This window comes from Bicyclus anynana, chromosome 26 (genome assembly GCF_947172395.1).
Source record: "Bicyclus anynana chromosome 26, ilBicAnyn1.1, whole genome shotgun sequence".
NCBI classification, from domain to species: domain Eukaryota; kingdom Metazoa; phylum Arthropoda; class Insecta; order Lepidoptera; family Nymphalidae; genus Bicyclus; species Bicyclus anynana.
The window spans coordinates 4,549,685-4,565,277 of NC_069108.1; the positions used below are offsets into that span (position 1 = coordinate 4,549,685).

The following is a 15,593-nucleotide window of genomic DNA, read 5'->3' on the forward strand; positions in this document are numbered from 1 at the left end:
GCTAGTAGAAGTATATTATTTATAGGTACCTATATCGCCATGGAGGTTAGATATTAGTATATTGATATGAGGCGATGTTGATTGGTAGGTATATTTATTATTTCACTGATTATAACAATTGTATAAATATAAAATAAAAGTACTATCAAATAGATGAAACGGTGTGGAATGAAGAAGTGGTAAAGATCTAATGAATGGGCGAAACAATATATCCATTATCCACGCATGCGCGGTCGAGGGAATTCTAAATATGAAATGAATCTGGAATGTGAATGTAGATGGCCTAACCTAAAGTGGGCGAACGAAAGAGTTCGTTCGCCACACCTACAGCTCGTGCGGATTATCACCTTTTTTGACACCTGGCTCGAATGATGTTTGTACTGTTTGTTTGGTCACAGTAGATACTATGGTTTGGTTGTGTTTGGTAGCCAGATGTCTTAAAGCGTACTTATTATTAATTCAAATTTTATATTGGAATGAGCGATTTTTTTCAGTTCTTTGTACAAATGTCGTTATTATTAAAAAAAACATCCTATTATTTCTGAATGTTTTTATTTAAATTACATGAATACATATTAGTTAATTTAAAAAACATAACCATCAAATAATGGATTCGGGATGTTTGAAGAATTTATTCAATAACCGTTCCCTTAGCGGTATAGTTCACGGCGGTACGACGATATTTCTATATAAAAAAGTTAATAGATTAGATAATAATTACTGGCAACATTTTATACAAGGAACTTTGTTTTGGAGTATTAAAATCTTTGGCTTTGTTTATGGCATAAATAAAGTCAATTGAAATTCTTTGTATTTTTAACATAATTTAAGTAATAGTAGCGCGATTGTAAATAATATCATAATTGCTTATTATTTATTCTATAGTTTTGATACTATTTGGAATAAATACATAGGGCTGTCCGCTGTCTAGCCTAAAACTGATCATTCCCCTATTATATGGAATTGAAACAATTGTGCAATAGTGACACTAGATGGCGCTGTTTCAATTTATTTAAAAAAATCACGTTCATGTTTACGCTGTCGTAACAGTATCAAACTGCCACTAGGCACATAGGTCTGCAGGGTTATTATGTAACTCGGTGTACCATTCAAGTAATCAGTCACTAAATCGTTTTTCATCGTATTTTCGTTTTTGCAATTAACGATTGTGTTTTCAACGAAATGACACAATAAACGTCATTTTACGTAAAATAACATTAGTCTAGTAGTGGTGGTATTAGCAGTAGTTAGGTTATTTTAACGAAAAACTGATATTTACGTAATTTTGTTGAAATATTCATGTTAGACGATAGTTAAAACAAAAGATTATTGCCACTCTCAGACCAACTATTGTATAGGACCTGCCTCGCTATACGTTAATTTTCTGTCAAAGTATATGATCAACGATCTATTGCGATTATAAAACTGTTTCTATAGCATCGATGTTTCATAGTTGTAATCGTGTTCGTCGGTTAAAGAGCTCTGTAAAACTACCTTTTCGTGTAGTTGAATAATGTAAAAAACGGGCAAAACTTATAGTTTACTAAAATACATTTACCAAATCTAAGCACGTTTTCCTTAGAAAATGACAGAAAATTTAGTTTGTGAATATGGGTGCGATACTGGTTCATCTGTAATTGGTTTGAGTTGCCATTTGATGACAAATGACATACTCAAGGTAATTTCATAGAAACAACTATAATAGATAATCACAAAAACGAAAATACAACAATCTTTGTAGTGACTCATTTTGAATGGTACACTGAGATACATAATAAGGCCGCTGACTTTACTCTGAGTTCACATGAGCGTGCCCTTGTTCCAGTGCTCGATGTACTCGCACTTGCGCAGCTCGCGCACGCAGAAGTACTCCGGGTAGTGCGCCTTCTCCAGCGGGTGCCAGTAGTCCAGCACCCAGTCGGGCGGCGTCACCACGCGCGCGTGCGCCGGCCCACCTGCTATGCCCGCCGACGAGGCGACTGTCGACAATCGACAACAATCTATTAGTGACGTCGCACACGGGCCACGGGAACGCGCTAATCTCAGGAACTACTGCGGCCGAATTGTCTAACGCAAACGATTGAATTCGACAGTTGAAATCGTGTTGAAATGTTGAAATCATGCATCTAAACTTAATATTATAAAGTTGAAGAGTTTGTTTGTTTGATTGAACGCGCTAATCTCAGGAACTACTGGTCCGATTTGAAAATTTATTTCAGTGTTAGATAGCCCCCATATTATCCCCATAGCTGGGCACCGTTAATCAAATAGTTAACTTTGTTAATCGTTAATCCGCTACAAAAAAAGTTAGCCTTGTTAAACGATAAAGCGTTACATTCCGGAAGAATTAACGCAAGTTAATGTTAATCGTTAATTCGTTAATATGACTGTGTAATATTACATTTTTATTTATACAAATCTAAAACTTTAGATTTCTGAGTCTAAGAGGAAGGGAAAAAGGAAGATAAGCTTAAGATAAGTTAGGAATTTAATTGTCATTAAAATATAAAAATGTGTTGAAAATTAATGTAAATTATAAATTTAATTTTTTAAATTTATTTCTTTAATATTTACATTGCGCGATTTCTCTCTCTCTTTCTCTTTTTCGACATTTCCGTTGCATACCGGCGTGACGTTACATCTGTAAAAATGTTTATTAATGAAGTTTCACTTCATTATACACTGTAATCTTTGCTTCATTAATAAACAAATTCTAAAATGACGATACAGTTATAACCGAGCGACGTGCCATCTACAATTAATTCTACAGGCATAGTGAAACAGTGCTTTAAACTACCAGTAGAGGGCGTTAATAAAGAACTTTAAAAAACTCCATTTCTTTTTAAATATTATGTAAGCCCATTTCCCTGCTACTAGACAGAAAAAAACATAAGACGCCATCTTGAATAATATTGAGAATTACTGATGCGTCAATTCGTGTCGTACTGTCTCGAGAATGTTTTCGTTTTTGAATTTCGTATTTGTGACGGTTACGACATCGTCGTGTCGTGTTCCGTGCACTCCATCAACATTATTGATTAATCTGTGTGACATTTAAGAAACAAACAAAAAAACAAATTCTAAATTTGTTTTTTTTTTATTTTTAACCAATTTAAAGCAAAATAACCAATAATATACAGATGGAATGTAAAAAAAACTATTGTGTTACGTTTTGGTGTATGAATGATGATAGCCTTACATTTGGCGATAGGTACTGGATGTGTAGTGTCAAAGAGCTCTTGTTGGCCGACCCAGTACAACCGGCGCTGCTCTTTGGGGTCCGCCTCACACTTGTGCTTATCGAAGCGCGCGCGGAGTATCACTTGGTGGTACCTTACCACAAATCTATAGACAAAAATTAAGTAAGGGGTCGCCGGTCAAGTTCTATAAAGCACTAGACCCCCGTCATTGGCCCCGTATCTAGGATTATTTCCTAGGGTGGGCCTGGCCCCTGACATCAAGTCTAATATTAGTATCATAGTAGAATTCCATATCAGTAGCCCAGAATCCTAGGGGGTACAGCAGTGGCGTAGCCTGCCTTGGAGGGGCCCTGTATCAAATTAGTTGAGGGGCCCCAATGAAGTGTCAAGATTTCTCACAAAAAAATAAAAAAGGCTCGCTTAAAATCAATATGACAGTGACCTAACCTATGTAGAATGTTACTAACTTTTGGGCACACGCTTAACCAGGGAAAAAGAGAGATTTTGGATTACTTATAATTTTATTTCACACGTAAGGGGCCCCTATGGTCCGGGGGCCCGTATCCCCCGTATACCCCGTACATAAGGCTGATACGGCGGTAGCTACGCCCCTATGGCACAGGGCTATTCTAGGGTGGGCACGACCCACCCGGCATCCCCGCTATATACACCTATGCCCCCTTCTTTGTTTTGCTTGTTTCTGATGATATATGGGGTGGGGGGTCTAGTTGGTGATTACATTAGCAGTAGTTATTTAAGTTTTTACACATAATTATATGTATTTTTTTACACAACTTGCATGCCTGAGTGTTTTCCTAATCCTCTCCGTGTGTGAAGTCTGCCAATCCTCATTGGGCCACCGTGGTGGACTATTGGCCTAAGCCCTCTCATTCATTAACAAATTTCTTGAATATTTATCTTGTTATTTCAGGTGAGCGACGAAAGATAGTAGAATATCCATACAAAATGCATTTTAATAAAAGCATGATACTTTAGATCAGATATTACCCTAGTGTTAGATAGTTGAGCCTATTCGTCTTCTGAATAAAAAAAAAACTGAAAACAAAATCAAAAAAGATTTTATTCATTAGATTAAATATGGCGTTTCTGAGAAGTGAGTGTGCCACCCGCCCACGCTTTCTAATTATTCTGCATGCACGGTCGAGCGTCGGATTAGTACAGTACCTATAGTATGTCGCTGGTAGTAAGCTAATCTTCATACCTTGCTACATAGTAGCTCTCTATTTGCCGCATAGCTTTCTTGTAAAGAGTGCAAACTTTTTGGGCGTGAGTTCGAAGTTCAGGAGCGAAAGCCATTTCCGAAATAAATGATTTGTCCTTAATTCACAAACTCAATACAACTCGAAATTCGGTTGTCTAAAAAAGACTTATGACATAAATCAAAATTGGTAAAACAATAAATACTTTTTGGATGAGTTGCATCCATTAATTTGAAAATTTTAATTTAGCGCCTCCTTGATAGTTGATGTGGCTTTGATTCTAGGCAATGTTGCCAACCACTTGCCACTACCACCTCAGATCAATTTATTAGATAATTCCGTGCGCACTATCTGCCTATTATTCTTTAATCTGTGGGTATTAGGTATATAGGTATTAAAAGTGCGCGGTTACGGCGCCATTTTTAAGAATTTTTTGCTTCAGATCACGTGACCTTATTTAATTTCCTCTTAACATTAGTTCTTTGGTTAATCTGCATTCTGTGTAAAACATAAACGTTTTTTAAGAACTTGTATCCAAGGCCGTAAAATAAATTAAAAAAAAATACACGTTTTCCGCTTCCGGTTCCAGCTTTCACACCAGGGTTCCCAACTTAGGGGTTTTCCCCCCAGATTTAGGGGATAAATAAGTGAAATGGGATTTATTTAGGGGTATTTTCAGGAATTTTTTTGACTCTTTAATATGTATTTTTAAATTGATAATATCAATGTTTCTTTCTTGATCTTGCGACTTATAACGACATATAATACGTAATTCTACAACCACTCTGGCGACTGACAGCAATTTTATCCAATAAAAAAAGTGTCAACATGTATGATTTCAAAAAATCAGCACGATAAAACACAGCAATTCAAGAATCAAACTTGCTTTTATTGAAATAAAGTTTACAACAATATGGGTTATAGGTTGTCACCGCATGACTGGCTAAACCAAAAAGAGAGAGCCGGAAAAAACACACATGACAAGCTTACATAGAATGACAGATGAGTGTTTCCATAAAATATTATAAAAGAGATGTAGACGCATAGACAATATTTCCAACAATATTAGAGCATATTATTTCTAAATCATTATGAATTTATATTTTTTAGAGGGACAAATCAATAATTAAGGCGATTTTAGGGGTTTTTGACACAAACTTTAGGGAAAAATATTTTTGAGAGTTGGTAACACTGTTTCACACCACATTCACCATTTTACCAATACCAATCACCATTCACCATACAGCATACCAGGGTGTAATCAGTCTGTACATTACGACCTCAGTACAAATTGCATATGCCTCCTTAATTCCCTATTTGCTCAATAGATGGCGCTTTAAGGCACTTTGACCAGCAGGATTCTGAGGTAATCTTAAGCCAGGTATTAAAAAAAAGAAAAAAGTCGAAAAAGCGCGGGAACGTTTGAACTAAGTGGGCGCATCTTTTTAAATAATTTTCTGATAAATTGTTTTAAAGTATTTATTAGACCAAATTTTAAGTTTCGGGAGCCCCTTATCATGGGGGGCTCCAGGTTTAAGAGAAAAAAAGAGGCTTCGCCTTCTCCAAGTGGCGGTTCAAGTGACTGTGAAATGGAGCAGGAAAAATTTACTCCCTTCAAATCCAGCAATTATATACGTAAATACTTCGAAAATACACGCAACAATGAATATATTGTATTTTTAACCAGCAATAATTCCGAAAACCCCATAGGAGAAAAAGAAAAACTAAATATTTCGTCTGGAATCAGACAGTATTGTGTTAACGGTGTGAAATATCTAAAAACAATAAATAAATTTAAAGTAGGTATAGTATTTGATATTGCAAATAATGCCAATGTATTTATACAAAATGAAAAATTCCACAAACATCTGAACTTAAATCCTAGTATCCCGGCATCTGCTACCGAGGTCACAGGTGTACTAAGGGGAGTTCCTCTTACACTTTCTAATAAGGAAATATTTAATTTACTAGCTAGTACATGCAACATAATTCAAGTAAGAAGATTAATGTCAAGAGTTAAGTCATCAGAACAATATACATTTCAGCCTACAGGGACGGTAGCAATCACTTTTGCGGCCACCCAGCTACCAGATTACGTTCATTTGGATTCTTGGAGGCACGAGGTAAGTCCTTATATACCTCCTGTTAAGCAATGCCTTAAATGTCTAAGATTTGACCATATTGCAAAGTATTGTAAAAATGCAGTAAAATGCAGTATTTGCACAGAAAATCACAATTTCAAGGACTGTACTATCGATAAAACCAATGCTAAATGTAGCAATTGTGGAGGCAACCACATAGCAGTCTCCGCAGAGTGTCCCATTAAAAAGAATAAAATTAACGAAAATAAAATAAAGGCGAGAGCTGTTAAGTACTCAGATTTACTCAATGAAAAGTCATTTCCACCCTTACATAATGATCCAAATAAGCAATTACAAAATGCTTTCAAGTCTGACACCTTTTTAAATTTATTAGTAGAATCAATCATTAAAATCATAGCAACAAAAACAGATAATAATCCAATTAGTACAAATAATATAAAAAACATTCTCCTTGAAACATTCAGTAAAAAGCCATCTTCCAAAAAATAATGGATTATATTAACATAGTTCAGTGGAATGCTCAGAGTTTGCTATGTAATCAACATATTTTAACACAATTTTTATATGAACATGACATTCACATTGCCTTAATATGTGAAACATGGCTTAAGCCAGAAAAAAAATTGAATATCAGGGGCTACAATATTGAAAGAAAAGATATAGGCAGCAAACATAATGGTGTCGCAATCATTATACACAAAAGTATATCATACACAAATATAAACACTTATTGTGACAATGATCATCAAAATATATGCATAGGAATTAAGATTTATGATAAAGAAATAAGTATTATTAGTTTTTATAGCCCACCTAGTGCTAATTTTAACAGAAGTATTTTAGATTCATTAATTAAAAATATTCCAAAGCCTCTCATACTTGGTGGCGATTTTAATGCTAATCACACAGTTTGGGGAAGTTATGATATTAACAGTAGAGGTAGAAATCTTCTTGAGGTCATTGATGATAACAATTTAGTCTTATTAAATAACGGGGAGCTGACAACTATTGGCTCGCTATCTTGGCGCCCTAATGTTTTAGATATATCTCTTGTTTCTCCATCTCTTGCTTTGAATTGTAATTGGTCTGTTCATGATGACCCTCTTGGATCATATCATTTGCCTGTAATTTTAAATGTACTAGTACGACAGAATGATATTGAAGATATAAGAGGAGGTCACAATTTACCAAAATTCCCCAACTATAAAACTATAAATTGGGATATTTTTAATAAAGAAATGCAAGACATGATTTCAGGTTTTATTTTGGAGGAAAATTCGCCATTGGATACATATATGAAATTTATTAACTTAATTCATAAAGTTGTGCAAAAATCTACCCCAAAAAAAAAAATACATAAAAAATACCCAAATAATTTTAAAAAAAAGTTGTGTATTCCATGGTGGAATAACAAATGTACCAACGCTGTTCAAAACTGTAAGCAGGCATACATACAATTTAAACATGATCCAACACAAGAAAATTACTTAAGTTTTAAAAAAACTAACTTTAAAGAGGGAAAGAGAAGCTAGTTGGCATGAGTTATGTCAATCTTTTAATCGCACCACTCCTTTAACAACAATTTGGACATTTATGAAAAAATTTAATAAAACATATTCTTATAAAAAAAAATTTAACAACAATGACAGAGAGTGGGTTTTAAATTTTTTAAATAAATATACTCCTGACTATGTAAATATAAATAGATTAAACTTTGTTGACAATTCTATTAATCCTACCAACAGCTTTCTCTTAAACCCATTCACAGTTACAGAGTTAAAAACAGCAATACATTACAGAAGAGACACAGCATTTGGTTTAGATGGTATTCCATATATTTTATTAAAAAAATTGGATGATAATGTATTGAGAATCTTGTGTCACATTTTTAATAACTTATGGACAAACAATCTCATTCCTGAAGATTGGAAAGTTGACTGTTTGATACCAATATTAAAACCTCACAAAAAAGAATTTCACGAAGACTCTTACCGTCCAATAACTTTAACGTCTTGTGTTGGTAAAATATTTGAACAGCTTTTAAAACAACGTCTTGAATACTACATCGAAACAAACTCTATCTTGCCTGAAAACCAATTTGGTTTTAGAAAAGGAAAATCTGCTCAAGAAAGTATCAGCTTATTACAACTTGATATTCAGAAATCAATAGCCCAAAAAAAACTTATGGTCTCTGTATTTCTTGATATAGAGGGAGCATTTAATAATGTTAATTTGGAAATACTGTGTAATGAACTTTCCAGCATTGGATTACCTAAAAAATTGATTAATTGGATATTTAGCTTCTTGTATGAGAGGAAAGTATTTGTTAAATGGAATAACAGTTTGTATGGTCCTCAATATTCTTCTAAAGGCGTATGTCAAGGAGGAATATTGAGTCCTTTGTTATTTATACTTTACATACATAGAATAAATGTAAATTTAGATCCTTACATCAACAATCTACAGTTTGCAGACGACTTAGTAATTTATTCAACTGGAAATTCCATAGACCAAATAACAAACAGAATCAATCTGAGTTTACTCAAATTGCAAAAATATTTTAACTACTTAGATATAAATATCAATTCAGAAAAATCCAAAGTAGTTACTTTTGGAAAAAGAACCCTCCCTTTAGCACACATTTATTACAATAATACTTGCATAATGGCAGCATTGGAAGTGAAGTTCCTGGGTATATTACTAACTAGTAATATGTCATGGAACAAATATGTTGATTGCATAGTAGTCAAGGCTTCTAGAGCTTTGAACATTTTGAAATCACTGACCAAAACATATTGGGGAGCTGATCCTAAAATTTTACTTTTACTTTATAAGTCATTAATCCGTAGTCACTTTGAATATGGTTATTTATGTTATGCTTTCAATAAAAACTTATTAAAAAAGCTTGAAGTCATTCAAAACTCAAGTTTACGCCTTATTACAGGAGCCTTCAAAACAACTCCAATTAATATTTTGCAAATAGAATGCAATATTCCTCCTCTATGTGCTAGATTTAATTATTTAAAAAATAAATTTTTGTTAAAAATATACTCATTAAAATCCAATAATTTGTTAAAGAATCTTAAAAGGGCCGAATCAATAATATTGAACACAAATTCCTCATTCTTGCTCCATGGTTTATCTGAGTATTTACAGTTCCTCGAAACCTTTAATATTCACAGAACAGAAACTAACTGGCCATGCTTTGATGGAACTTATGATTCCAAATTTTTTAATATTAATATAGAAATAGATAGTTCTGTTACTTCAAGAGAGACATTCTATGATAAGATTTCAAATTGGCCAAATCACAGAATTATATATACAGATGCATCAAAGAATGATAACAATACTTCAATAGCAATTTATGATAGCAAGTCAAAGATTGGCTCTGGTGAGCAAATTGATCACAGTACAAGCATTTTTTCAGCTGAAGCACTTGCAATTCTGTCAGCATTACAATACATTGGAAATCATAAAGACTACACTTCATATTGGACGATTGCAAGCGATAGTATGAGTGTTCTTAAGGCTCTAGTCAGTTGCAGGCTTTATGCTAAAAGTAATTATATATTATATGAAATTAGGAATAAAATTCATCAGCTTTATTTAAATGGAATTTGTATAATTTTGGTTTGGGTTCCTGGACACACAGGAGTGAGAGGCAATGAAAATGCTGATTTCTTAGCAAAAACCATATCAAATTACAACATACAAAACTGTCAAACTAACAAAAGTTGCGCTGCCGTCCCATATACAGATATTCATAACAATTTAAAAAATAGATTTGTAAATGAATGGCAAGAGATAAGGAACTCCCCTGAACATGTAAATAAAGGATTGTGGTATAACTTCAAAGATAATATAAATAAAAAGCCGTGGTTTTGTAAAGATACAATTTATAAGAACAGAAAATACTATACAATAATTTGCAGGTTAAGATTTGGACATTGCCGCATTAATTCACACTTATATCGATTAAAATTAATTGACTCATCATCATGTAACTTCTGCAATTGCAATGAATCTCAGACACTAGATCACATATTCTTTTCTTGTGCATCATTCGGCATACAGCGCCTAATGCTGATTGATCACTTAATCAGTATTTACAAAAAGATAGAAGACTTGCCGCGCTCATTGCAAGATTTGTTAAAAAATCCTCTAAATTATAAATACTTATATCACTTTATTATTAACACAGTTCAAGAAATTTGAATCTAATTTTGATCACGGATTAACGATTTACTATTTAGAGTTAGACTTTGACATTGACATCACGGAAATACCTACCAAATATGAGAAAATAATGGGCCAATCCCAAAGATACAATACATCACAGATAAGACTCTAAAGATAAAAATATGACATTACAAGATTGGATTGGACCAATCGGAAATCGGAAAGTTTATACTTATTAATACAATCAGATGAATCTTCAAAGATTAATATTTATAGAAGAAAATATATAACATAACACACGATAGACAAGGCTATGCCTAATAAAATACAAACTCAAGAAAGAACTTCATTGACGTCTGAACAGGCTGTATGGTCAACGATCTTTGCCTGTCCCAAAGTTGGGGACAAATAAAAAAAAAAAAAAAAAAAAAAAAGTATTAAAAAAAAAATTATAACCTTGTGCGGCTTGTGACATTTTGTTTAATTTTGTGGACGAAACGGTTTTATTTCTGCTGCTTTCTTCATGGTGTTTTTTTGCGTTGATCTTTCCCGACGACCTGGCTTTTTTTATGGATTTTGGTGACTGTTATAAACCGTTTTGACCTGTGCTTTACTTTGGATTCCGAGAACTCTGTTATATATGTCTTGTCTTGAGATTTAGTAGAGTTCTTTTAGATTTTTTACATTTAATTGGTGTAAGTCAACAAATATATTGTTAAGGGGTACCACTAGAGGTTTTGACGAAGATGACTCTATTCAAAGAGACGGAGTTGTTTATGTTCACAAAAGGAGAAACAATAAATAATTATATGTATCCCATTTGTGTTTTTATTATTTGTATCCGAATTCCTAAATCAAATAATAGAATTAGAGAACAGTTAATACTAGTAGGTAAACATTATGTTTATGTCTCTATGGATATAGGTTTATATACGTAATTCGACGTTCATTTTATACTTATGGGTATATATTATAATTGGTGTAGTTCTCTATCTGCTCACATGATGGCGCTAAGCGGAGATGGCATCTGAGGACTCTATACCCTATATTCAATGTACTCTATGACCCAACCCAAGCCAAATCGCCATTTTGTTTTTTATTGATTCGTAAATTCATTCGTTTTGTGCGCTATTAATTATTATTTCGTTTAATAATTTAGGAGTGAGTGGCTGAGTGCGCATAAAGAGCAAAAATTATAGTAAATTTAAAATATCTAAAAAAGTAATTACAATTTACAGTGAAATAAGTACGAAAACGAAACAGAAGTCAGAAACTCCATTGTGAATGAAGTTGATGCTGTTTCGTTTTTATACGTAATATGTTTTACACTGTAGAACAAAGAATACGGAGCACTCATCATGATTCTTTCAAAAGCTTTCGCGTACCTACGATGCCTCCGTGAATCTGAAGTAAGTTGATAGTATTAATAGATAAATAAAATATTTAGCAAACATTAATCACTACCCCGCCAACTCTCATTGCTTAGTCCGTAGGCGGAGTACGTCGAAGTCCAAGCTCTGTAACTGTATCCCTTCTCTTTTAAGGAGGGAGCCCTATTACTGTAGAAAGTGAAAAAATCTACCCAAAGCTTTATTTGTAAAGGTGTTTTTATTTAGTACTTACACATAAGTCAGGTAGTATTGTTAGTAGAGTATCAATTAACATTGACTTTTTCCTTTTTAGTTTTTGAAGATTGTGTCATCAGAACTACAATTTTGAAAGGAAAACTACACAGCAATGGAGGCCAAGAAACTTGGTTTGAGGCTTTGGTTTCTGCATGAGCAGATCACTTGCATACTACCAACAATATGAAGTTTTATAAATCACAAGCTGCATTATACAAAAAGATTTTAAGATCAGACAGGTCAAAATGTTATTGCTCCATCCTGATAAAAACAACTTTATCTATGGCAAATTGTGAGCTTGAATGGGATATGTCTCAGCGGAGAAATAGCTGTGGATAAGAACTTACCTGATTTCTTGCAGTGTGAAGTTAAAATGGTGGCGTGGTACAAGCTGAAATAGTTACTGTGCGGACTTCAAAATATATTCTGAAAAATATCAAAATGCTTGCAACTGAACAGCTATGATCAAGTTTGAAATTTAACCAGATGAGATTCAGAGATCAGAAAAGAGATTCGTTCTGCATCCTCTGCCTATGAAAACCTTTTTGAACTTTTCCATCAAGATAATAGACATTGTTGCTTCATGCAAAAGGTTTTAAATGCGCCATAGTTGTGCATTGGTTTCTTCAGCCATATTATGGTTTCTTGTCTCTGGAAAAAATCTTAAAATTGTCTGCGATCCCATAATACAGGGATTAAAATTGAACTGAATTGAAACATTCATTGAATTGAATTTTTCAATTCACCCTGTAAACGTGTAATCCTTTCATCTTTTTGAACTTTTCCAACAAGGCATTACTTTACTCTAACTAAAGACAGTGCTTCATGCAATGGGTTTAATATGCGCCATAGTTGCGTCTTGGTTTCTTCAGCCGTATTATGGTTTATTGCCTAAAAATCTCCAAATTATCTGCAGTCTTGTTAAGCAGATTCTGTAAATGATTGTGGTATATAATATTTATTGATATAAACACTGTAATGTTAATCATAAAGAAAATTTCTTTGGTTTTACAAATATTGCAAACATCTTCTTTGTTCACTGAACAAAGAAGACACTTGTTTTCTGTGTGTTCTTCACTTGTTAAACACATACAACAAAACATTTATGTGAAGCACAGACATAAAAGTGCAAATGAATTTAAATATTTTTAAGTGTACTGAAACATCAAGATCGGGTAAAAATTGAATATTTCCATAAAGGCATTACTCCGTTTTCTCTTAACAAAAGACAACACTTCATGCGATGGGTTTAATATGCACCATAGTTGTGCCTTGGTTTCTTCAGCCATATTATGTTTTTTTGGTCCCTGGAAAAAATCTTAAAATTGTCTGCAGCCTCATCGTACAGGGATTCCAATTGAACTGAATTGAAACATTCATTGAATTTAATTTTCCCATAAAGGTTTAATTAATTAACATATTCAAGCAAGCATCTTCTTTGTTCACTGAACAAAGAAGACACTTGTCTTCTGTGTGTTCTTCACATACAACAAAACATTTAAGTGAAGCAAAGACATAAAAATGGAAATGAATTTAAATATTTTTAAGTAAGTTTTTAAGTACTGAAACATCAAGATCAGATAAAAATTGAATATTTCCATAAAGGCATTTCTTTGTTTACTGTAACAAAGGACAGTGCTGCATGCAATGGGTTTAATATGCGCCATAGTTGCGTCTTGGTTTCTTCAGCCAAATTATGGTTGTTGCTTGCTTTTGGCAAAAAATCTTAAAATATCTGTGCTCTGTTAATGACTGCAGCGTTTAATATTTATTAATGTTAACACATATATTACTTAATCTTCAATACATACATCAGTATTCAATGTTAATTATGAAAAAAATCTTTAGTTTTAACAAAATTTTGGTATTCTGCCAGACCAAAGAGGATGGTTGTCTTCTGTCTACTTTAATAATTACCCATGTATTTCTTATTCTGCAATTATGAAGTACATAAAAATAGAACATTTAAATAAAGCATAAACATAATATTCGAAGTCTAGTGAATTGAAACATTCATTAAATTGAATTTTTTAATTCAGAACCTGTCAAAACTTTTTGAACTTTTCCATCAAGGCAATGGTGCCTCCAGCCTAACTAAAGACAGTGCTTCATTCGATGAGTTTAATATGCGCCGTAGTTGCGTTTTGGTTTCTTCAGCCATATTATATGTATGGCCTCTGGAAAAATCATATAAATATATACACCCCTGTTTTGCAGGTTCCTTAAATGACTGTGCATTTGATATTTATTAAAATTAACACAGTATTTTCTTAATGTTCATGTGTTAGTGTAGTAGTAATCATAAAGAAAATTCTTTGGTTTGAAAAATATTGCAAGTATCTTCTTTGTTCACTGAACAAAGAAGATGCTTGTCATTCGTGTGTCTACATTCAAATAATGTTTGTCTTATTCTTCACTAGTAAAACACATAAAATAAGTGAAGCACAGACATAAAAGCGGAAATGAATTTGAACATATTTAAGTGTACTGAAACATCACGATCGGATAAAAATTGATTTTTTGCATCAAGGCATTGCTGCCTCGTACCAAAGGACAGTGTTCATGCGATGGGTTTATTATGCGCCGTAGTTGCGTCTTGGTTTCTTCAGCCATATTATGGTTTCTTGTCTCTGGAAAAATCTTAAAATATCATTTGTTCTGTTATGCAGGCTCCAAAACGACTGCAGCGTTTAATATTTAATAATATTAACACTTATATGTTTTATTAATTTTCAATACATACAATTCATGTCTGTAAATGTTAATCATGAAAAAATTTAAATTTTTTAATATTATTTTAAATTTTCATCATGATTTTCTTTTCCATTTTTTTTTGCATCAGTTTTACAATACAACTAAGTTTTCTAAACCGGTTACATTACTTGTGCCTGCTGCCAAGATAAAGCAACTTGTACATTGTACATTGCACATTGCAAATGTAGTCAAACATTCAAATCGTGTTCTACATAATTGGTCTTGAAAAAATTGCTGCCTGTTGCCACACTAAAGAAGAAGGTTGTCTTCTGTTGTGTGGTGTGTCTACTTTCAAAATTAGACATGTATTATTCTTCACTTATGAAGTACATAAAATAGAACATTTACTCGTAAGTGAAGAATAAACATAACATTCACATTCTAGTGAATTGAAATATTCGTTGAATTTTTCAATTCACTCTGGTCTAAAACCTGTAAACCTTCCATCTTTTTTAAGTTTTCTTTAAAGGCTTGCTACCTTTACACTAACAAAAGACAATGGGCTTAAAA

General features: G+C 33.1%; 1 protein-coding gene across 1 annotated transcript; it reads right to left on the reverse strand.

The window, feature by feature from the left end:
- Positions 1 to 1,679: 1,679 nt before the first annotated feature.
- LOC112049377 (NADH dehydrogenase [ubiquinone] 1 beta subcomplex subunit 9-like) lies at positions 1,680 to 4,644 on the reverse strand. Its single transcript, XM_024087234.2, has 3 exons — positions 4,423 to 4,644; positions 3,200 to 3,345; positions 1,680 to 1,979 (listed from the first exon to the last, which is right to left on the reverse strand). Exons 1-3 carry the CDS (start codon positions 4,515 to 4,517, stop codon positions 1,801 to 1,803), a joined length of 420 nt encoding a protein of 139 aa, XP_023943002.1. The 5' UTR covers positions 4,518 to 4,644; the 3' UTR covers positions 1,680 to 1,800.
- Positions 4,645 to 15,593: the final 10,949 nt, after the last annotated feature.

Coding starts and splice junctions, on each gene's coding strand:
- LOC112049377 (XM_024087234.2), bottom strand. CDS start 4,517: ATGGCTTTCGCTCCTGAACTTCGAACTCACGCCCAAAAAGTTTGCACT. Junction 3,346..4,422: donor GAGAGCTACTATGTAGCAAG/GTATGAAGATTA, acceptor TTTTGTCTATAG/ATTTGTGGTAAGGTACCACC. Junction 1,980..3,199: donor TCCAGTACCTATCGCCAAAT/GTAAGGCTATCA, acceptor GATTGTCGACAG/TCGCCTCGTCGGCGGGCATA.